This window comes from Anopheles coustani, chromosome 2, assembly GCF_943734705.1.
Source record: "Anopheles coustani chromosome 2, idAnoCousDA_361_x.2, whole genome shotgun sequence".
In the NCBI taxonomy this organism is placed as follows: Eukaryota; Metazoa; Arthropoda; class Insecta; order Diptera; family Culicidae; genus Anopheles; species Anopheles coustani.
Window position 1 is genome coordinate 52,083,024 of NC_071289.1, and position 22,027 is coordinate 52,105,050.

Here is a 22,027-nt window from a genome sequence, read left to right on the forward strand (position 1 = left end):
GTTGGGAAAATTATAAACAAATAGACGAAAAAGCGAATTAGGTTATGTGGGAATAACTCATGACTAAAAGCGTGTAAGTGTGTGTGTGTGTCGGTGTGCGTCCCCTAACTGTCCCGGAAATCTGATCGTTTGCTGGTTGCGAGGCAGCTGAACGGGGTGGGCGACATATACTCGTAATGCATTTGCTTTTTCAAGTCTGTGTTTCTCCGAAGATGATGGAATGTCACAATATTTTTTTATAGATCGAATTATTTAATTTTTATTGCAGACTTAGCCTGGTCCTGTTTTACATTCAATAAAATAGTATTATTAAGAGTACGGGAAACGAATCGTAATAGCTAACATAATCGTGTAATTCCGTTGCTCAATCTGCCATATGAATTTTGGCTTACATACCCTATAATCGCATGTGTATTCTTGTCAAAACGTAAACCAATGTAAACCGATCGCATTTTAATCGAATATTCATATTCATATTAGCGTAGTTTTTGTATTTTAAACAAGAAAGAACAAAAAAAAGCTGTAGCTTCGACAAAATGCTGCAACTTTTACCAAATTGCTAAACATAAACAAAACACAGATTACGCTTGGCCCGAATACCGCCAATACGCGAGAGACCAGCGTAAATCACGATTACACTAGCGATTACTCTTCGTTTACCGTGTTCTTTAAGTTTCTGCTCGGGGCTTCGAAGGTTAATCTAAATATTCGTGAGAAACAGTTTTAGTAACTGGCGACTTTATAAATTTTAAAATTGGTAGAAAACTTTCATGTTAAATGTGTTTATTTTTATATAATACCAACATGCTGTGATTAAAATTGTTGGATTTTTTCCTCGAAGCAAACAAATGAGTAAACATTTTGGTTGACACTATCCCAAATGGTAGACGGATGTAGTGAAAATGTTGATACCCGATCCGAATACATGTCAGGTATCTGCATTTTTATAAAAGTATAGTTAAATGTAGTATAATTAAAAATGAAATGTTTTGTAAAACGAAACCATCATTCTGGAATATGAATTTGAATAAGAAAAATTATAATCAACTTCTTTGAATCGTTTAAAAATCTCTATATACCAAAGATTGAAATAATTTGTTCAACGATTGCTGAAGCTGCATAGCCTAGAATTTGCCACTTTTTTATACTCAGTTTTTGTACGTATTATCAAGCTAATTTATGTAATCAATATGAACATGTATGTACATGTGCTGGTAGAGTTAAAGTATGAAAACAATCTGATGAAATTTACCAATAAAACTCGTAATAGTTTGCGGGCTATGTTAATGTAAGGCTGTGGGTTTCTTCTTGGTTGTGCCCGATGTACGACAGAGGATAAAGTGGCGTGGGAAATGTCGCTACTTTCACTTCATCTACAGAATGTGCCACAATCTTACAGTTATGAACGTTGGTATTATCTTTCTGTTGGACAACATGCGTAATATTTTCTTCTTCTTTCCTTTCCCTATCGTTACTTTTCCTCCTGCTTTCTCTCGGCTGCTCGTGCAACAACAACCCCAGCTGCGCTCGTCATTAGCCGTTTGTTTGTTGCACTACTTTGACCGACTGACCTCTAGCAATCAAATACCCGACGCTCGACGATGTGTTGTATCTCCGATCGGTGCCGACACCCATCGCGACACGGACCGAACCTAGAGACCACACAAACAGCGCTACGTAGGGCTCGTCTATGACCTCACTTCTGAGGTCTGATAAGCTGAAACCGACCGTAGTGTCGTGATGTAAGCCACTGCCAATGCGGCTGCGGATGAGTAATGTATCAAAGATTCATCAAATCTTGAAAGCTATACCGGACGCTAATAGAGCACAAAATTGGCATAACCAGTTCCAACGTGACGAAAAGGACGACGATTTCGGCGACACAAAACGCGGAATGACGAACAAACAGAATGCTGGATTGGGATTTCTGTTTTGCATACAGTGGGTAGTTATAGCTAAGTTTACGCATAAGTTCATTGTTTTAAAAATAAACTTCTGTTGATAGTGGAGCCCGTTTGCAGTGCTGCCGCCGTATCCTAGCTGTTCCTGTTTGCTCACCATGTTTCCCAGAATGATGATAACAAATGGAAACCCCTCGGTGGTTTCTTCTATTTCGCCAACTTTATTCATAGTACATAGTAGGAATAAAAAGCACACTCTTCCCGATAGCATGCTAATTCATCCATATTTTCTTCTTCTTCTTCTTCCCCCAGGAAATGGTGCAAGCTAAAGATCCCCCCGCGCACTATCTCACCAAGCTAAGAACCTATCTGGATCCGAAGGCTTCCCGGAGTCACAGGGTAAGTGAAGGGTGGCCGACACGCCCGGGCGAGACGAGTGGACCTAGAACATCGGTTTTAAATTACATTATCGATTGCACATCCCCTCACCGGCACCATTGGAGTCCATACCACATCCATTGCTCCATACAAGGAATCTCCTTCCTCGTGCCCGTAGTTCAAGAGTAAATATCGCGAGTTTCGTTTGCACAACCCACTTCCTTACCGGGAAAATGCTTACCATTGACCACCGGGCGATCGGTGACGGTAATGCCGGTGATGGAATCGATTTACGGCGCGATATCGGTTTACCCGTTCCCCGCCCTCCTCCCTAGGGCCGCCCTACGCCATGCACCGGGGAGCAAACATTCCAGATCGGGCGGCAGAATCATCTGGCGTGCGAAAGTGTAATTCCACTTACATTTCCCACCAAAACGGAAACCAGCCAAGCTCAACCACTTCGCGTGTCGTTTGGCGGACACTCTCCGGTGACGGGGCCACTCCCGTATCACTGTCACCTTCGGTGATCAATTTCGGTTTGGATGGAGAAGGAGAAGGGGGCTGTTTTTGTCCGGCACTCGCGGCAGGGGAGCATCCGAAGGCATGCGATTGTTATGGCTTCGTGGCAGTGAGAAGAAGTAGGACATTACTTATGGGATGGATCAACTGAGGTTCAAGGTGGCGCTGAACTGGACTGATTTTAACTCATGATGAGGACTCCCAAGAGGAGAGATATCACCAAGGGAATAGGGCTATTGCTTTCTGTTGTGAGTTTTTATATTTTTGTGCAAAATAATGATCATCTTACTTACTAAGTTGACACTAAAACGACTAAGCAATATTGAATTATCGAAACTCCATAGGAAACCGCTCTCAGTTTCTCACTAACTTAGTTAAACTCCGTAGCGCTTTGTAGAGAATCGAGTAATTCCGAACAATGTGTTATTAACACAAAGATTTCGTTACCGAACAGGGATTAGAAGCTAAAAAGAATGAATGTGTAAGAAAAATTTAATTTACTATGTTATTTACTTTTTCTCTCATACTTTCATTCACTAATCGAAATCCTGATTTGACATCAAAACTCAACCCAAAAAACTCAATCATTGATTCTTTTATTATGCTTATTTAGGATTCAAATCTCTGTGGCAACTTTAAACTCTTTTGGTGTGTTTCGAATCAAAACAAACTCAGTTTTACTCAATACCACCTTCATTTTTCTAAACTTCTTTCTTTGGAAATATCTACTATTGTTCAGCACAGTCTAGGGGCCCACAACAGCCGAGTGGTAGCGCCGGTTAGAAAATCGGCCCCCGTCGATTCGAATCCCAATCGAGACTGAACACTCCCCTGTACGAGAAAACTGACTTTCCGGTCGTTACGTCAAGAAGAGGGAAAAGAAGTTTAGCACATTACATAGTTTCACTATCTAGGAGCCTGGGCAGTCTATAAATTAAGCGCTTTGGCATGTTTTTTCCCAAATAGAACCTAAACGACTATTGCAACTTGTACTAAGGATATAGATATGTTTTGTCTCTCAAAATTTTAATTGGGACTAGAACTAGCGGTCAAATGGTCTAATGGTACTGACAGATGAGGACAAGTGAAAAATAAAGGGACAGTTAAAAAGCTCACCAACAGAGAACGAAATTGATTTTTATAACAGTCGACGCACGAGGAACAGCTCACTTTCCGAGGTTGAATTACTTCAAAAAAGCCTATCTTACAAAAAGTGAACATGAAACTTTATGTTCGTCAATCAGTCATAAATCGATCTATTCGAGACTTGAAATAGGCAGATGATGTGGTAGAAACCTGATTCGATGCCAGAGATTCACCATTTGTCCCTAACAGTCGATGAGAATAGTCCTTGTTCACTAATAATTTTTTTCAAACAAATTAAAATTAAATTAACAAGTTAGCCTAAAACAAAATGTGTTTTGTTTTGTCTGATAAACTTGCTATCAAACTACGTGTAAAAATAAAATTGAAATAGGTCAATGTTTGAGCAAGTTATAGAAGAAAATCTAGTGCTCGTTTGGTTGTATGCTCAATATTTCGGCTGATTGTAAATACATTCATATTGAAGCTATCTTTTAAATATAAAAGTAAGGTATAAACCAGTTGCTTTGGAGGATAATTATGTGGCAGTGTTTTCGAGAGAACACATCATGCTAAAAATCGTAGATACGGATCTCAAGTCTGGCGTAACCATTACCCAGTACGTACTTTTATTTGTAAACGAGTTAGTTTCTATTTGGGATGATTGACAACGAGAACACAGATCCCAAATTAGGTTTTTGGTTGTTACAAAAGATAAACTTTTTCAGCTCTGCTGTTTCCCCAATGATAATATGTTATCTTCTACGGTTTTTTTCTGCAGAAACGAAAGATGGTGGGAGAATCGACATCAACACAGGTGCTGCGGGATCTAGAGATTTCCTTGCGAACCAACCACATCGAGTGGGTGAAGGAGTTTTTGGACGACGAAAACCAAGGTCTCGACGCGCTTATCGACTATCTGAGCTTTCGGCTGACGATGATGCGTCACGAGCAACGAATCCAGGAGGCTAAATCGGAGTCGGACGAGGGCCTAAATCCGAAAGAGACAAGCGGTATCAACAGCTCGTACGGTAGCAACGAGGCGAACCATCGGCTGGTGTCGAACGGATTCATGCGACCCGGTCTCGGGGATATGATGGACAGTCCAAGCATCAAGCGACGCTCGCGACATATCGCCAAACTAAACATGGGACTCACGACGGACGACATTCACGTGTGCATCATGTGCATGCGCGCCATCATGAACAATAAGTACGGTTTCAACATGGTCATCCAGCACCGGGAGGCGATCAATTGCATCGCCCTCAGTCTGATACACAAATCGCTACGCACGAAGGCACTGGTGCTGGAGCTGCTGGCAGCGATCTGCCTGGTAAAGGGCGGTCACGAGATCATCCTGTTCGCGTTCGACAACTTTAAGAAAGTGTGCTCCGAGCAGCGGCGATTCCAGACGCTGATGGAGTACTTCATGAACTACGAGCTGTTCAACATCGATTTTATGGTTGCCTGCATGCAGTTTGTGAACATTGTCGTCCATTCGGTGGAGGACATGAACTACCGTGTGCATCTACAGTACGAGTTCACGGCCCTCGGCCTGGACGAGTACCTGGAGAAGCTCCGATTGACTGAATCGGAAGAGCTGCAGGTGCAAATTTCGGCCTACCTGGACAACGTGTTCGATGTGGCCGCCTTGATGGAGGACAGCGAGACGAAGACGGCCGCTTTGGAGCGTGTTAACGAGCTGGAGGACGAGCTGGGCCGGGCGCTGGATCAAGCGAGCGAGATCGAACGGGAAGCGTTATTCAAGATTGGTGAACTTGAAGCGGAACTCAGCCGAACACGCTGCGAACGCGATGAGCTCTACAACAAGCAGCTCGTGGTCGAGGATGAAGTTGCCAAGCTAAAGCGAGCGCTGAAGCAACACGAGCAGGAGTCCCAGAATCGAAAGTCGATGCTGCTGGAGTTGGAAAATCTTACGAAAACACTACCGAAGGGAACCTCGATCGCCGATGTGTCCAACTTGCTGGCCAAGGGTGGTCTCTCGGAGCTCAGTCCAACGAACGGTGGCAATGGTGGCGGACAGCAGCAACAAGCTCCCCCGATTCCACCACCCCCAGCGCCACCCATACCGTCGGCGGGTGCTCCGATGCCTCCACCACCTCCATGCCCACCAGGAGGTGGGCTCTCGAACGGTGGCGCTAACGAACCACCAAAAGCCCCGCCGAAGCCACCGACTTTCATTCCAGTGCCACCACCAATGGGTGGCCCACCGGGATTCCACAACGCACTCCACTGCACGGACGGTGCGATGACGATCAAGCGGAAGGTGCAGCCAAAGTATAAGCTGCCCACGCTCAACTGGGTCGCGCTGAAACCGAACCAGGTACGCGGCACAATCTTCAACGAGCTGGACGACGAGAAGCTTCACCGGCAGATAGACTTCGTCGACTTTGAGGAGCGTTTCAAGATCGGCATGGGCGGTCCGCTGACCAATGGCAACTGTGATATGGACGGGCTGACGGCATTCCCGAGCAAGCGGTTCAAAAAGCCGGAACACATTTCACTGCTCGAGCACACGAGATTAAGAAACATTGGTAAGATACGAAGCGGTGCACTCTTTTTACACAAACTACCCCTATCTTTGATGTCTCCTTTACCTTTTAGCAATATCTCGAAGAAAGCTGGAAATGCCCATCGAAACCGTGATTAAAGCGATCAACAATCTGGATCTCAAGCTGCTCTCCCTGGAGAACGTGGAGCTGCTGCAAAAGATGACCCCGACCGATCAGGAGCAGAAGATGTACAAAGAGTATGTGATAGAAAAGAAGGATCTGAATCAACTAACCGAAGAGGACAAGTTTATGCTGCAGCTCACCAAGGTGGAACGAATCTCGTCCAAACTCTCGATCATGAACTACATTGGAAACTTTTTCGACAGTTTGCATTTGATAAGTCCGGTAAGTAGGGCGAAAAACGTGCACTCCAAAGATTTAGTCTGTTTGAACGTAAAGTTACTATTACATCTGAGTTTACAATCTTCTATGAGAACAGAATCACAACATGAACATTTTTAGTTAGTGGTGGACGTCCATCTTAATAGTAAGATCATGGTTCTAGTACTAAACGCGTGTGTTTGCTTTCTTTCTGCCTTTCTCTTAGCAAGTGTATTCGATCATCTCCGCATCGTCTTCGATTAAGTCATCGAAAAAGTTCCGTGCCGTGCTGGAGGTGATTCTGGCGTTCGGCAACTATCTGAACAGCAGCAAGCGCGGTCCTGCCTACGGCTTCAAGCTGCAGTCGCTCGACACGCTGCTCGATACCAAATCGAACGATAAGCGCATGAGCCTGATGCACTACATAGTCGCGACCATCCGGCAGAAGTTCCCGGAGCTGATGAACTTCGATACGGAGCTTTTCTGTATCGACAAGGCGGCCCAAGTGTCACTCGAGATGCTCATCTCGGACATGGGTGAGCTGGAAAAGGGCATGGAAGCGGTCCGGAAAGAGGTCGACCTGCGAGGCAAAGGCACCCAGAGCCACGTGTTGCGCGATTTTCTAGCAAACTCGGAGGAAAAGTTGAAGAAAATTAAATCCGAATGTAAAACAGCACAGGTATGCAGCTCCGGATAAGACACTTTAGACATGAGACTCGTATGCATATTTTTAAAATAATAAATAATCATTATTTGTTCCAACATTATTTTCAGGAATCATTCAAAGAATGCATAGAATACTTTGGCGAATCTTCACGGAATGCAGATGCAAATGCGTTCTTCTCTTTACTAGTCCGATTCGTGCGAGCTTTTAAGGTATGTTTAGCGGATGCGAACGTATAAATATAAAAACCCTTGCAGTCAGTTGAAACCCCTACCCGTAACGTTCCGCACAAGAATAGCGGCGGCAGCAAATAAATGTTTCTTACCAATTTCGCTTTCTCCCTTGCAGACATGTGATCAGGAAAACGAACAACGAAGAAGACTGGAAGCAGCGGCCTTACAAGCGTCCACCAAGAAAGACGAAGAAGAGCAGGTGGTGATGCGGAATAACAAAATCAATAGCCAAAAGAAACAACAGGTACGCCCACTCGTCGACGGTAATCCTATCCGACTGTCGACCGCCTTTCTGCAAAACCTAACTCAAATGAACCGAGAACTTCAACACGTGTTTAGCACAGGCTCCACAATAATTAGCTAATTGGGCTTGTTTGTTGATTTTAAAGACAAACAAATTCTTCAGCCTAAGGAACGTTCGAAGTTTTCCCCGTTTTTTTTGGCTCGGTGTGCATTAAGCGGTGTATCGTTTTGGTTCTCGCCCATACAACCTGTTGTTTCTAATTCGGATAAAAGACAAATAATCCATTCCACCCATTACTCTAAAGCCTTGTACGTTTTCCAACGATTTCCGTTCTGGTGTTTGGCTATGCGTAGTTTTAAGTGCCTTCCCTAATGCTATGGTGTGTGTGTGTTTTTTTTTTTATTTTTGTGAATTAATCGTTTCACATGTTAGTATTATTGCCGATATTAGCTGTATTTCACTTAGATTGAGGAGAAACGACATCCACAAATACATTGGTTTGGTTGCACAAATCAAATTTTGCTCACTAATTCCGTTAAATAGAACGCAATTTAAGTTTAACAGAAAATTTAAAAAAAAACTGTGTTCCCTTGTTTCGCACAAGTTTTCATAAATCGTAAATCAAGCATAGTTGTTAAACATACGTGCCATTTATTTACCAATATTATCAAGATCTTTGAAGTATGTGCTATTAGTTGTTGATAGTAAATAGTATTAATCGTAAATGGTTGATCACACTATAAAAGTGATGATCAACAAATATACTGATACACATTTAAACTGAATCGTAATTTTTTTTACCGTCTTTGAAAGTTTGTTGTGTGTGAATCGAAGAACGTTATACAGCTATTGCAAAGATTAATTAAGTCCCCACTAATCCTAATACTAAACATATCTATATTTATATATAAATGAACCGACTGGATATAGTCGGATATAGTGGAACCTTGGTATTTTGGGCTCATTTTAAATGATCAGATTTTTTTATACAAATGCCGAGTATTTACACGTCTTTAAATTTGTAGGCGTCGTACAAATAATTAGCCAATCAAGGTGTACTCGAAGTGACAACATTACAATCAGTACAAAAAACCATGGTTCTATTATAAAAAGTCAAGTGCCTAGATTGCATACGCTTAGCTAAAATTGTGCCAATTACATTTACACATTGTTACGAAAACGACATTACTTTGTCTGACAACATGGCGTGCCCCTTCTTCGCATGACTAGTGTACATTCGGTTTCATATGAATGAAAGCTGGAAATGATTTCGTATGAAAGTATTTATCTGTTGCATTTCACTTGCGCGAACTACACTTGTCGTTGATTATCCATAGCATACAATATATTAATAAAGTACATTCAAAAAAGTGAATAATCAAGCTGGTCTGCAAACCAGTGTTTTTGTTTGTTATATTTTTATTTTTTGGTTATTTTTTATGAGAGTGGCGTTGCTTTTGGTGGCTAGTTCTGATTGGTAAGGAAAATATACTTATAATTGTTTATATTTTATTATGTTTCATATCGTAATATCATCGCATATACTACTCTACGCAACGATTCTAATGCTGATTAATATTAGATTCGACATAAAATATTAGATAACCATAACTATCACTATATTAAAATGCTATATGCTATATTTTGTAACTACTTTCCATTTCTAAAACAACTAACACTTAAATTTTTCCTTTTGTTTTTGTTTTAAACAAGTATGCAGCATATGTTTTATTTAAGCACAATGTTCAAATGAAGATATTTCACATATAAAATTGCCATTATTAACCTAATTGTTAATTGTTCTGATGAGCTTAAGTGAGACCTACTTATACTTCTGTATAGATAGCTTATCGGCCTTTGACTGTAGCGCCGATTTACTGTTCCATCTATTCTCTTCCGTTTCCTACCTTCTGATGGCCGCACACATTTCTGCATGTTGAGCAATTTAAATCTACCACTTTATCGATTGCAGGAGGCCGTTATCAATGAGCTAAAGCTGAAGGCTCACGCTGTGCGTGAAAAGAAACTGCTTCAACAGGACGAAGTGTACAACGGTGCGCTGGAGGATATTCTAATGGGACTGAAGAACGAACCCTATCGACGCGCGGATGCCGTCCGCAGGAGCCAGCGGAGGCGCATCGATAGCAATCGACTTTCCCGAACGATGGAGGAAGTAGACTTCTAGACCCTTTCGTGCACCTTTCGCTACCGAAACCGACGGGTACTGTAAACCGTGTAAAATTATTAGGGTTTAGTTGTAATATTTGTTGAACCGAACTGTTTTAGCACCGCTCGATTTTTATGTTTTCCATTAATAGAAGTATAGATCTGAGTGAAGGTGTATCATATAATTTACGATTTGTAAATAACTGAGCTAAACAGATAGCTTCAGGGAGGCCCACAAAGACTTGTTTATGGCCCCGTTCCTATGCGTTACGTTTACAGTAAGGTTATCATATCAAGATTATTAATTGATATAGACATTTTGTTGCCGCTAATTTGTTTAGTTGGGATTTATAAAATACAAAAATATCGAATGGTTTATATATCATTTGGAAACACTCTACCCGATCGCAAGTGGCTCGCAAGAATGACAATTTACAAACACAAAACATAATAAAATAACATTCCAGCATAAATCATGTGAAGTTTTCGATAAAACGCAAGTTTATCTTTCTAAATATTTACAAAAACAATAAGCATAAGACATGCGGATATATGAAGATCAATATATTAAGATTTGAAATATTCATTGCAACATTCACAGGGAGGTAGTTTACGCCAGTGATAGGACTATGGCATTGAGGAAATGGGTTCATGGCAAACTGTATATTTGATTAAAGCTGGTTTGTCTACCGTTGTGTTTCCCAAGTGGACCGGGCATGTGGTTCAAAGTTTGAGCGGTTAGATACGAGGAATGTTTTTTTTAAATTCCCCTGAAAGTGCGCACAATATAAAACGAGCATAAAAGCATGCACAACCGACTGAGTGTAACACAACATTTTTGAACTTTTACAACTCTAATACATTTTTAACAAGCACACATAAATCAAACTATTGACGTCCAATCGTAAACCAGCACGAAAAAGTCATGACAGAGAACCGGAGGAGAATATAATTTGAAATAAAAAATAAATAACGGTGCTTTTCGAACGGAGAACAATAAGAGACACGGGACGACGGAAAAAAGTTAATGAAAATTGTAAGTGGAAATGTATGCAAACACTTCTCTTAATTCGTGCAGCAGCACACGGATCTTCTCTACATTTTCTAGTGGCTTTTCCTGTAGTTCAACTATGACAAGTATGAAGATGCTTTTAAAATTTCAACTTAAATATACTTACTTGATTCATAAATATTTGCATTGTTGATGTTTAAGAAAGAATAGTAAAATGTTAATTATTACATTGTGGCGGTATTTTTCAACACCCACATTTATTTTAAAATCACATGTCAACCTTGCTATTTAAAAAAAAAACAAATTTCTTTGACTAAATAATTTGCAACCAAACGCTTCAGTGCGATCGATAATTTCATTTAAAACGTTTCCATAACGGAATCGATGGTAGCTCCCGTACCGAGATGAATAAAGTTTACCAAATCGATCGGCAGTCGGTGCGCAAAAGTGCAATACTTTTCATCGTTGATTCGAACAGAGAAGTGCAAATCCTTAACCCTTATTTCCAGTGTAAACGGTTCGCCCACACTGATGGGACAACCGCCGGAGCGTTCTTCATTCTGCCAACACTGATCAACGTACGAGTTGCGCACGATTCTTCGCTCGCTGGGCCGAATGCTAAGATGTAGTGCCGTATCATCACGCGGTTCCACCTCGGGTCCCAGCTGGAGATTGATGTTGAACCTGCGGGAAGATGAACGTGAAGCTCAGAGATACGTTCTAAGAACCATACCGTCATTATACGAACCTTCCGTCCGTGATGGTGCCTTGGATTATGATTTTCTTCCCAGGTTGCAGCCCACCAAGGATGGCTCCGAGGCAGGGAACATCCTTCGTTTATTTAGCGAGCAGGGGAAAAACATATTTTAAACTACCGGTTTAATTTGAATTAATTCGGGGTTGTGGTTTTCTTACCGGATTAAACAGAGGAAGCATCAGTGCCATTTTATGAATGCAATTATTGTAAAACTTGCGAAACAATTCACACAACAGTCATATGACAACTGTGGTCGTGGGCTCGGTGTGTTTCGTAATATTTTAATTTCTTTATGCACCAAACCTTATCGTCGTTTATCATATCTTGATTAATCCGAGCCATTTTTAATCTTGTCTTTGTTTGCAATATTTGTCCAAACCGAAGATTGCAGACCACAAAGGTTTGAAAATTTGAAAGTAGGGGTGCGTGGTATTTCGGTTAGATTACTCATCGACTTTCATTTCGCACGCTGGATCGGAAAGTTGTGCACTTCCATTAACAATTTTGTTTAGTATGCGTAGCACACTAAGCGAAAGCTTTGAAGGAGGACACTCCCGGATACACTCATTCACAGTTACCGTTGAAAAATTTGGTTTTCTAGTGTATGGACCCAAAGTTAATACATACACGAGTAAACGCCTTTATCAATCGTCCCTTAGCTTTGGTTATCGGCAATGATTCAATGGACGGAACGATAAGAACGGCACCCGACCTCGTTCGATCAGAAAATGCATCATACGGGGAGTGAATTAGCTCGCCCCTGGTGAGCCGCTTGACAGTTCAGCATTGTACAGCTGTGTACCTACACACCATCGAACAACTATGGCCCAGCTTCCCGTGTACAATCCGGTAAGCGTAAGGAAGACAATTTCGTGTTCCATTATTCTACTAACCGCAACTACAATACCCTTTACAGCCCTCCCCGTTCCTGGGAATGTTGCCCGTCGGATTGGGTTTGTACCGGAAAATAACCATTCGCGGACGGATTACACACGATATGTAAGCCCTATGCCTTCCGCCCTCTGAATCATCTAAGAATAGTCTCCGCACACCCATTACGTTCTTCTATTTGTAGGTTCAATATAAATCTACAGTGTGGCCCGAACGTGGATCCACGGGACGATGCGGCCCTACACATCAGTATTCGACCGAAGGAGGGTCTAATTGTGCGCAACACGTTTCAATTCCGAAGCTGGGGCGTCGAGGAGCGTTTCGGCGGATGCCCGGTGCAGAAGCGGTCCTACTTCGACATCAGCATTACAGTCAAACCGGATAGCTACGGTATTGCCGTGAATGGGTGCCACTTTTGTGACTTCAATCACCGGTTGCCGTACGCGTCGGTACGGTTCATACATATTGGAGTTGGGGCTCAGGTCGACGCCATCATAACGGAATAGTAACCTGGTAATGTCGAAAATGAAGTCAGGGTAACAGGGAGACCAGTATCTCTCCAGTGGCTAAGAGTCCTTTAAGTTTGATAATGTAAGATAGGTGTGAAATAAATATATATTTTTTTAATTTTATTATATAAGAAAACTTTTGGATCTATTTTATACGATTTAATGTTTTTCATTTAAATTAAACTGCAAATAAGTTGATCGAATAAAGGATACAAGGATTTATTTCCAAGTTTTAAAAGAGAATCTTGTCATCTCTTAGGAATTAGGAATATTTCAAATCGAAATGAAATTACTACCACAAATAACCTGAAATGATTCCAGTTTATAGTACCCACATCCGGAATAGATAAGCAATCGTTGATAGATTCTTCGATTGCGCTTATCTAGTTCAAGAGGCGTAAGGGTGTACCTTGGAATCTATCCGTTAAAAAAGGAGAAATCATTGATAAAATCAACCTTTGTCATTGTTCGCTTTGGTTAAGTATTCTTTGGACCGCTAATGATTAAAAGAGTTTATTTTCGACATGCGCTTAGTACTATGTGACAAGAAATGACGCTTGGAAAATCTCAGAGTCAGCGGAGGTCCTCATTCCGTCGTAATGGCATCAAGGTTGGCACCTTCACCGACATGCAGGAACCGGATGGACGCGTACGGCATTCGGTGGTTAAAGTCGCAGTAGTGCGCACCGTTTACGGCGATTCCGAAGCTCTCCGGCTTGACCGTGATCGTAACGTCGAAGTAGGTTTTCTTCTTGATCGGGCAGCCGCCGAACCGCTCCTCGATACCCCAGTTGCGAAACTGTACCGAGTTGCGAATGATGACACCATCCTTTGGCCGAATGCTGATATGAAGGGCGGTGTCGTCGCGTGGATTCGTGTTAGGTCCGTTTTGGAGATTAATATTGAACCTGGCATCGAATAGGGGAGGGATGAAGAAATGTTAACTACCGCCTAGTTGGCGTTAATATTCAATAAACTTACTGATCTTGAGTCATTTTACCACGGATGGTGATTTTCCTATAAATTCCCAGACCCGCAGGCATGTGGGCCAGGAAAGGTGTTGGCTGTACATCAATCGTATTGATAAAAGTTAGTAAAGGTTTACAGATAGCATGAAATAGAGGTCGATTCCACCCTCCAGAAAAGATGCAAACACTTACCGGATTAAATACGGGCAATTGAGACATTTTTTCTTCGTCCTAGATCGCTCACTGGAAATCGTCGTGAAAAGAGCCCAAAATTTACACCTGTAACTGCCGGCTGTTTGTTGCACACTACCTATGAAACATGATTTTCATTTGTATCGGCGATGGAAAAAGGGCACCTTGATAAGACCGCAAATATACGATAAGATTATTTTATACCTTAGTTCGACATGAGTCATCCCAATGAACGATGATTCGTGCATACCTTACCTTTAGTCATTTGACCTTAAGCAACTGTTGATGAACACCGGCAAAGACGGATGAAATTCCTTACATGTTCTACGGATACTAACTATTACCAACAGCTTTATTTACTTCAAACTGATTCGTGAGTAGTTTCACACGTGGCTTGAATACCGTTGAATCCTTAGTGTTCGAACCCTGCTTAAAGTTGGACCAATTCTTTAACCCAGTTTTTCCATGGATGGATCATTCTAATGCGGATTATTTTTCTATGTAAAACGACGCTTTGCAAATGTCATACGTATTTTCTCTATTAGTTATCACTGTTTTTTATTCAATCATACTGGAAATGAGAACAATTCGGAATTGGGCATTTATTCTTTTCGTTTTTCGTTTCCAAAACCGGACAGTATTCGGTCATGCCTGCCCTCTTTGGGGCTTATTGTATTTTTTTCCTGTGTGTACGTGAATAGCTAGTCCTCTCTCGTACAGGGTAGGATCCGATTTCGGTTGGGGTTTGAACCCCATAGGTAAGTAAAAAATTTGCAGCTAAAGCTGAGGCAGTAGAATGATGTAAAAATTCGTGAATCTTTCGGACGACAAGGTGAGAGGTGTTATATTCCATAGAACATCTTTATAATAAATCTTAAATAAATCTTGGCCAGACGATTTTACACCAGATATGCAGATTGGGACGTTCCGGAAGTTCCAAGCAACCATCAGCGAAGAGTGGCGCAAGATATCCTTGGGCATAGTGTAAAACTTACCCAAATTATTGCTTTCAAACAATTCTGAAAAATATCCAACAAACTAAACACTTGTTGCAAATGTTTATGCTTATTATCATGATGAATTGAAATAATTTTAAGTTCCGTTCATAAGAATTTCCTTTTTAAAATAACAATAATTATTGCATTAAACAATGGTCACCGTACCAATACTTGTGAAAATATCAAATTGATGTGCTCAAAAGGATGATTTCATCGACAGTATGTTTAGAATTTAAAGAGATGGTGATGCGTTTATAGGAATTTTACGTACGGTATGATCGCTCACAAAGAAGGGTTGCTTGGAGGTCAATATGTTATTTTAAAGTGGTAAAAAAGTTATTAGCATTACCTTCTAATAAAGGCGTGAATTCTTTTGAATTTGAAGAAACACAGTATAAGTACCTAGACGAAAAATCAGGAAAAAGCTAGAACCTAGAAATAGATCCACACATATGAAATTGGTAGTGGTCGACGCGTCATTGTGCTATGTTAGGGTTTTAAGGAGATCTCGAGGATACTTTTTCTTTCCGCAAACAACGTAATGATTAAAAATGTTCAGTTAGTAAATCCTTGCTAGCAATTTATGTTTGTCTTGTTTTACTTTTTTCTTAGCCAATTTTACAAAACTATCAGCAGGGTTCCCATCCCACTGCTGTCTAGTATGGTGTCAGTTTGTGGATCTAATTAATTTTTTTACCCTCATCATTCAAAAATTGCTGCTGTTCATTTGCTTCATCCTGCTCCGCCAACTCCACGGCACATTGTCGCGGGAACCATCCTCGAACTCGCTTCGGTTTCTCTTCCGTTCCCAGCGGTCGTGTTTGGTGTTTTTCGCCAAAGAGCCAGTGTCTGTTTGGACGATGACATAAGAAAGTGGGGAAAATGATATATTATCTGTTAACGTAGAACTAAAAACATTTATATTGGTAAATGCGTACTTTCTCCACCGGGTTACATGAACGACGTCTCCTATGTCCAGTCTAATGCGTGGCTCGTCCGTGAATGGTGGCGAAAGGCACACTTTAATGCCCTGTGACCAACAAGGAAACCAACTTCCCGTTGCCGGCCGAATAATGGTGTACGTTCTGGTACGCGCCCGTTTCTCATGCTTTTGTGCTAATTGTTCACGCTGCAAACAACCATGGTCGAGAAAATATTCTTTTTAATAACCGACAACCCGTTTGAGTGTCGCTCAAATTTTCCGCGTCTTACCGTCAGCGTAAACTGATCACATCCCTCGGAGACTGTCCATTCCACTCCATTGCCCGCAGCAGTGCACGTTAGATTGAGCACCTGTTTCATATTGTCCCACCGACCCACATCGTACGGATAGACAAATGGTTCGTTAGTTCGCTCCTGGCGATAGCGCGCCTTTTCCAGAATCCAATCCTCGATCGCCGTCCGGTTGTTGAGAATGGCCCTCATTTGATAGACGAAAAGCGCCCCGACGGTGATGACCACACCGATGGCCAGGCCAATGTTGAACACACACAACACCAGACTCCAAACGGTCAACTGCACGGAGACCTTCGAATAATGGCCATAGTACAAGTACCAGTCACGGTACAGACCAACGTACAGCGATGCACCGAGTATGACGGTGGCCTGCAGGCATCCCAGCACGGCAAAACCGAGAAACGAGGTAAAGTAGCCGTGATTCGCCCAACCGACACAATTATTAATCCACGGGCAGTGATGGTCCATCTTTATCACGCACCTGTTGCACTTCCGGCAGTGGTGCGATCTGGGAGCCTTGAAGCCCTCGCAAATGTCGCAATACTGTAGGTAACTTTCATCTTTCTTGTTTTTTGGTCGCCATTTCAAGGGCAAGAACCGTGGCCCCGTTACCGAGGCGGCGAGGAAGTAGAACCCGGTGCTAGCAGAAAGCATTACAAAAATGGCCTGATTAAGGAAGCCTCCAAATGAGCGTTCCGCTGGCCACCACATTGCGTTCATGTAGAGTGTCATGATCGTAATAGACTTGATGATGCCTAAAAAAGTGGAAAAAATATCATAGAAAGTTCGGAATAAACGAAAACGACACGTTGTTTGAAAAAGTTTGTGCTCACCTATTGCAATCAGCGGTCCCCAATGCAAAAGTCGCCGAACGGATCCCAACAAATTCAGAGCCATGGTAGCGGTTAAATTCTCTTCAGTATAATGTTACTTTTGAGAGCGACAAACGATTGGTATAAACTTAATCCGGAGTTGTAATTAAACAAGGCCGCCTTGCATAAAATTGCTCGGTTTTTCGCTGGGATCCATTAATTTTGGGTTTCAGTTATTATAGTTGGTGCATGGTGGCCTGTAAAAAAGAATAAGACTGGCATTAAATGAAAATGAGTAATAAGTATAAACTCAAGCAAAAAAACAAAGCTAACTGGATTTTTTATATAATAAATCCTATTTCATTTTATCCCTTAAGCGCTTAGTCAACATCTTTATCTACATTTATTGATTCCGAACATTAACACATGTTAAGAAGTGCATTTTCCTAAAATTAACATAGCATTGATTCATGCGCAAGTAAAATGGAATCACCCAAGCTAGACGAGGCGGTTTTATCTGTGACGCAGCAATTTTCAGCACATATTTCCCTAGCCTAAAAGGATATGAGCTGTCCCCAAGGACAGAGGAGGCGTGGTAGGCCTAAATTGAGGTGGAAGGATGGCGTAAGCGAAGCCGCCAATAAAGCCGGGATACGGAATTGGACCAGCGTGGCGAGCGACCGTGAGCGGTTTCGGATGGAGCTTCGTCAGGCCAAGATCGCTAAATCGCGGTTGTAGCACCACATAAGTTGTAAGTAAGTATTTCCCTAGTAGTAGGCAGTGGATCAAATGCTGCACCACAATAATGGCGAAGAAAATTGTGATATACAATGTTTCACAACTTTTGTAACCATCTATAAGATTACAGGAGTTGAACTAAATGATTGTTAACATTTCAAGGTTCACGTCCATGTTGCAACATATCGATAGATATCAACCTAGGTACCTAATTTGTTATCAGATACGCGAAGATAACCGCCTCTGGAATCTAATATATAAAAGTCACCGTTGTATATTATAAACTCCGAAATTGTACTATACTTTTTGGGAATTTTTCGTTACGACATCCTAGGGATTGATGAAACATTTTACACTCAAAAAAGGTTCTGCCCAACTCGTATGAACACGAAAAAACACTAAACAACAGGGCATGTATAAATTGTGGGTTGTTAAACCATTAATATGCTCGTCTTATTGGATGATCAAGCCCTGGCAACATATCGATAGATAGCAACCTATGTACCTAATTTGTTATCAGATAACCGCCTCTGGAATATGTTATAAACCCAGAAATTGTACTATACGTTTCGGGAATTTTTCGTTATGACAACCTAGGAATTGATGAAACATTTAACACCCAAAAAAGGTTCCTTCTAGCTCGTATGAACACGAAAAAAACACTAAACAACACTGCATGTGTAAATCGTGCGTTTTTAAACCATAAATATGTGTAAACGTAGAATTAGACAATCAAGGCCTAGACTTGAAACGCTAACAAAATTGAAAAGAGTTACACTGTCTAACCATGGATTTAGCTGCAAGCCGGACAAATCAACAAACTGAGAATCAAAACAACACGAAATGTTCTTTGGCATTAGAAGGGATGACAGGGCGATTCATATGGAAGCAGTTAGTCTTCCTGCTTGAATACTTTATGTGGCTGGAAAGTCATGCTGTTTTTAGATTTTAAATTTGTTCATTTTTTATCTTTAGTGACAAAAACGCGTTGAAATATATTTTAACTTTTTTTTATACCAATATACTTTCTGAATTTAGAGACATTGAGGATGGTTGGTTGGATGAAAAAAAAACTCTTCGTCTTGATACACAATTCTCGAACTAGCCGTCAAACAATGGTGGCGCAGGAAAAAGTTATGCATGGACCTATCAATATTGAGGATTTTGGGCTACCATCAAAACAAACAGCCAGAACTGTCAAACGAGACTAAGCTGCATGGCGTCAATATTGCAAGATAAAAAAGTGATCTTTAGCATATCGGTTATTTAAGTTTGTTCCGTAATTGCGCTTATTTCTGCTTATTAAACTGCAAAAAGTGATCCAAAGGGAAGGCCAAGGAGACAAAAGTGTTTGTTCCTCCGAAGATAGGTTAAAAATCGCCTGAATTTGTTTGTGCATTTTCTCTGCTGCTGTCGTTTCTTGTTTGTAATAATGGACAAAGTTGATCTTAAAGTTGGACAAAAGTTATTATTACAAATACAGAATGCATCATTCGAAGGCGAACTACGATACGTGTCCGCCGATCGAAAGTTTATGCGATTGTCCAACGTCCGAGACGTTTTGACAAATAATCAACTAGGTGAACAAGATTACTATTATAGTGAAGTAGAATGGATACAGGTACTAGAAAACCCACCGGCTGAAACTAGTCCGAGTGACGATAGTTCGAGTTCTAAAGCAGAAATTCCTACTGAAAGCAAAATAAGCAAATGTTTTGATGAAGTTTTAAAGAAGATAGAAAAATGTAAGTTCATTCAACAGACAGACACAGTTGATTATCACAATTCAATTAAATACATACAAAATCAAAACGAATTTGGTATATCTATGGAATATATCGGAGACGGACAGGACAGTATAACGCCATCCTTATTGTCCATTGTTACATCGCACTGCATAATTGTTTTAGATATTAAAACAATGGGTATGACGACAGAAGTCGGTGAACTTCTCAGTAATGATTGTTATATGCGAGTTTTCCATAACGGACGATGGATGAAAGATGCACTACTTAAAAATTTTGGTATAACCTTGGGGAGATGCTTTGACACTATGGTCGTCCACAATATTTTAACGGAAGCAGACACAAATACCATCGATGAATCTCCGATGGATACAGAAGTTTCTATCCAATCATGCGTTGCAAAATATTTGAAGCTCCCTGACAAATTCTTCGATATGGACGTAAGTACTTTAATGAATTATGCTTATCTCTTGGTCACTATGCTCTATTTAATTAACGTTTTCTTCGTCTTCGAAGGTCAACTTTACGGAGCGTCCCTTGACCGATGCGTGTAAACAAGAAGCTGCGAAACGAGTTGCTTTTCTCTTGGATTTATGGAATCATATTGTGCATGATAGAATGCTCGAAAAATTGTATGAAAGCTGTGTGGTGTATGCTGATAGTTTGGCAAGTCATAAGGATTTAATTGACAGTTTGACAGTGATGAGATGTCGTCGAAGTGAGGCTTTAACCGAAATCAAACCGTTTCCCTAGCATTCAATATATGGAAAATCACTGCGACGCTACTGTGCATGATAAAACCATTTCCCAATTCGAACTGCACCATAATTTCATCATGCTTCTTAATACCAGAAAGAATGTGATAAGCTTACTTCGATGAGTTTCTTATTCCACCAAAAAGATGGACTAGCAAACGACTCATATCGCCCGTTACATCAATCGAAGCCAGGTATTTAATGCAAAATTCATTAAATAAATATTTACTCTTTTTTGCTACGTTTATTGTTAATGCGTTTCTTCAAAACCAAGACGATAAAGTCGTATCATAATTTTTAAGGCATGAAGTATTTACTCATAGAAATTTTGAAACAGTAAAAATGGTTTAGTAAAATTGAATAGCAAACGTTTATTTCAGGGGTAACTGACAAACACTCAACTGAAAACAACGCCGTTACGTCGGCATACACTTTTTGTGTTTGTGATCATAAGAAGCCTATGTAGAACAAGATCTAATGAACAAAATTTATATAAAATTAGCAATCACACTTGTACAGTTTCCCAACTAAAGTTTGGTTCAGGTTATACCGAATCTATTTTATGAAGCTCTTCAAAAAAGCGTTTTTGTAAGATTATGCCTCATGAATCAACAAGTTTGTGATCATGCCAATCGCCGTAAAGAAATTGAATTATTCCGTTCAAAAATGTTCATCAAACAAGAATATATAGTATTCAGACGATGTTTCCAAATATTGAACACAAAGATTTGTTCTATTTCGATCAGCTTGAAACCTGAACAAAGCGTTTCCGTAGAAATTTAACCTTAACACATTGTTTCTGGTATATTAAAATATACTGGATCAATCGATCAGTAAAGCTTACATGCAATTCCAAGCAAACTTACAGACAGCCAGATGCCAAGAACCGAACGATTAATGTTAATTACCTAAGTGGAAATAGTATAGAAAAAGTTCACTCTATTTAGTATTCAATACATGTATAATCATCCGTTGTTAGTATCAGAAACCTAGATTCCATTTCTTTACAGTCTCTCAGTCTAGGGTCTCTGAGATTTGATTATCTTTTTTCCAACTGTGGGTTCATTTGGAATAACTACAAGGCATAACAGCTAGAAGACGCCTCAGCCCTAGTCTTACGATTGAAAGAAAATCAATGGAAATTTCAAGTATTTTCTGTGATGTTTCAAAATCCTCTTTGTGTTATGTATTGACTAGCTGGTGATTAATACAATGCTATTGAGGTACTTCCATTGGAGATAAGGATTAATAGTTTTTCTGCCGCTTGGCAATTCGTGTGCAATCGTGCTTATTTACCATAAATTACATTGAAAATTTGCACGAATCTCTTTA

At 40.7% G+C, this 22,027-nt stretch overlaps 6 protein-coding genes across 6 annotated transcripts in view; 3 read left to right on the forward strand and 3 right to left on the reverse strand.

Moving 5' to 3' along the window:
* The window catches only part of LOC131267620 (formin-like protein), a 38,384-nt gene extending 27,118 nt beyond the window's left edge, over positions 1–11,266 (forward strand). Inside the window, exons 4-10 of the mRNA XM_058270537.1 lie at positions 2,214–2,300; positions 4,663–6,436; positions 6,507–6,799; positions 7,002–7,454; positions 7,550–7,651; positions 7,788–7,916; positions 9,889–11,266. Of these exons, the coding sequence (XP_058126520.1) occupies positions 2,214–2,300; positions 4,663–6,436; positions 6,507–6,799; positions 7,002–7,454; positions 7,550–7,651; positions 7,788–7,916; positions 9,889–10,101 (3,051 nt within the window). The 3' untranslated portion in view covers positions 10,102–11,266. The remainder of the gene's footprint in view (positions 1–2,213; positions 2,301–4,662; positions 6,437–6,506; positions 6,800–7,001; positions 7,455–7,549; positions 7,652–7,787; positions 7,917–9,888) is intronic.
* Positions 11,267–11,453: 187 nt separating this feature from the next.
* On the reverse strand, positions 11,454–12,039 carry LOC131266053 (32 kDa beta-galactoside-binding lectin lec-3-like). Its single transcript, XM_058268402.1, has 3 exons — positions 12,010–12,039; positions 11,843–11,925; positions 11,454–11,778 (listed from the first exon to the last, which is right to left on the reverse strand). The coding sequence occupies exons 1-3, from the start codon at positions 12,037–12,039 to the stop codon at positions 11,454–11,456; spliced, it is 438 nt and encodes a 145-aa protein (XP_058124385.1).
* Positions 12,040–12,544: 505 nt separating this feature from the next.
* LOC131264616 (galectin-7-like) lies at positions 12,545–13,424 on the forward strand. The gene is made up of 3 exons (XM_058266891.1): positions 12,545–12,700; positions 12,768–12,850; positions 12,927–13,424. Exons 1-3 carry the CDS (start codon positions 12,674–12,676, stop codon positions 13,246–13,248), a joined length of 432 nt encoding a protein of 143 aa, XP_058122874.1. The 5' UTR covers positions 12,545–12,673; the 3' UTR covers positions 13,249–13,424.
* Positions 13,425–13,723: 299 nt separating this feature from the next.
* LOC131265459 (galectin-8-like) lies at positions 13,724–14,518 on the reverse strand. The gene is made up of 3 exons (XM_058267724.1): positions 14,412–14,518; positions 14,233–14,315; positions 13,724–14,159 (listed from the first exon to the last, which is right to left on the reverse strand). Exons 1-3 carry the CDS (start codon positions 14,436–14,438, stop codon positions 13,838–13,840), a joined length of 432 nt encoding a protein of 143 aa, XP_058123707.1. The 5' UTR covers positions 14,439–14,518; the 3' UTR covers positions 13,724–13,837.
* A 1,459-nt stretch (positions 14,519–15,977) lies between these two features.
* On the reverse strand, positions 15,978–18,905 carry LOC131263153 (palmitoyltransferase ZDHHC6). Its single transcript, XM_058265308.1, has 5 exons — positions 18,789–18,905; positions 17,479–17,714; positions 16,622–17,400; positions 16,348–16,538; positions 15,978–16,258 (listed from the first exon to the last, which is right to left on the reverse strand). Exons 2-5 carry the CDS (start codon positions 17,540–17,542, stop codon positions 16,090–16,092), a joined length of 1,203 nt encoding a protein of 400 aa, XP_058121291.1. The 5' UTR covers positions 17,543–17,714; positions 18,789–18,905; the 3' UTR covers positions 15,978–16,089.
* A 505-nt stretch (positions 18,906–19,410) lies between these two features.
* LOC131263136 (piRNA biogenesis protein EXD1-like) lies at positions 19,411–20,757 on the forward strand. The gene is made up of 2 exons (XM_058265291.1): positions 19,411–20,380; positions 20,457–20,757. The coding sequence occupies exons 1-2, from the start codon at positions 19,628–19,630 to the stop codon at positions 20,691–20,693; spliced, it is 990 nt and encodes a 329-aa protein (XP_058121274.1). The 5' UTR covers positions 19,411–19,627; the 3' UTR covers positions 20,694–20,757.
* The last annotated feature ends 1,270 nt before the right edge of the window (positions 20,758–22,027 follow it).

Coding starts and splice junctions, on each gene's coding strand:
- LOC131263153 (XM_058265308.1), bottom strand. CDS start 17,542: ATGGCTCTGAATTTGTTGGGATCCGTTCGGCGACTTTTGCATTGGGGA. Junction 17,401..17,478: donor GGGACCGCTGATTGCAATAG/GTGAGCACAAAC, acceptor CCACTTTTTTAG/GCATCATCAAGTCTATTACG. Junction 16,539..16,621: donor GTGATCAGTTTACGCTGACG/GTAAGACGCGGA, acceptor GGTTGTTTGCAG/CGTGAACAATTAGCACAAAA.
- LOC131263136 (XM_058265291.1), top strand. CDS start 19,628: ATGGACAAAGTTGATCTTAAAGTTGGACAAAAGTTATTATTACAAATA. Junction 20,381..20,456: donor ACAAATTCTTCGATATGGAC/GTAAGTACTTTA, acceptor TCGTCTTCGAAG/GTCAACTTTACGGAGCGTCC.
- LOC131264616 (XM_058266891.1), top strand. CDS start 12,674: ATGGCCCAGCTTCCCGTGTACAATCCG. Junction 12,701..12,767: donor AGCTTCCCGTGTACAATCCG/GTAAGCGTAAGG, acceptor TACCCTTTACAG/CCCTCCCCGTTCCTGGGAAT. Junction 12,851..12,926: donor GGACGGATTACACACGATAT/GTAAGCCCTATG, acceptor TTCTATTTGTAG/GTTCAATATAAATCTACAGT.
- LOC131265459 (XM_058267724.1), bottom strand. CDS start 14,438: ATGTCTCAATTGCCCGTATTTAATCCG. Junction 14,316..14,411: donor AATTGCCCGTATTTAATCCG/GTAAGTGTTTGC, acceptor ATTGATGTACAG/CCAACACCTTTCCTGGCCCA. Junction 14,160..14,232: donor GGTAAAATGACTCAAGATCA/GTAAGTTTATTG, acceptor ATTCGATGCCAG/GTTCAATATTAATCTCCAAA.
- LOC131266053 (XM_058268402.1), bottom strand. CDS start 12,039: ATGGCACTGATGCTTCCTCTGTTTAATCCG. Junction 11,926..12,009: donor TGCTTCCTCTGTTTAATCCG/GTAAGAAAACCA, acceptor AAATAAACGAAG/GATGTTCCCTGCCTCGGAGC. Junction 11,779..11,842: donor GGCACCATCACGGACGGAAG/GTTCGTATAATG, acceptor ATCTTCCCGCAG/GTTCAACATCAATCTCCAGC.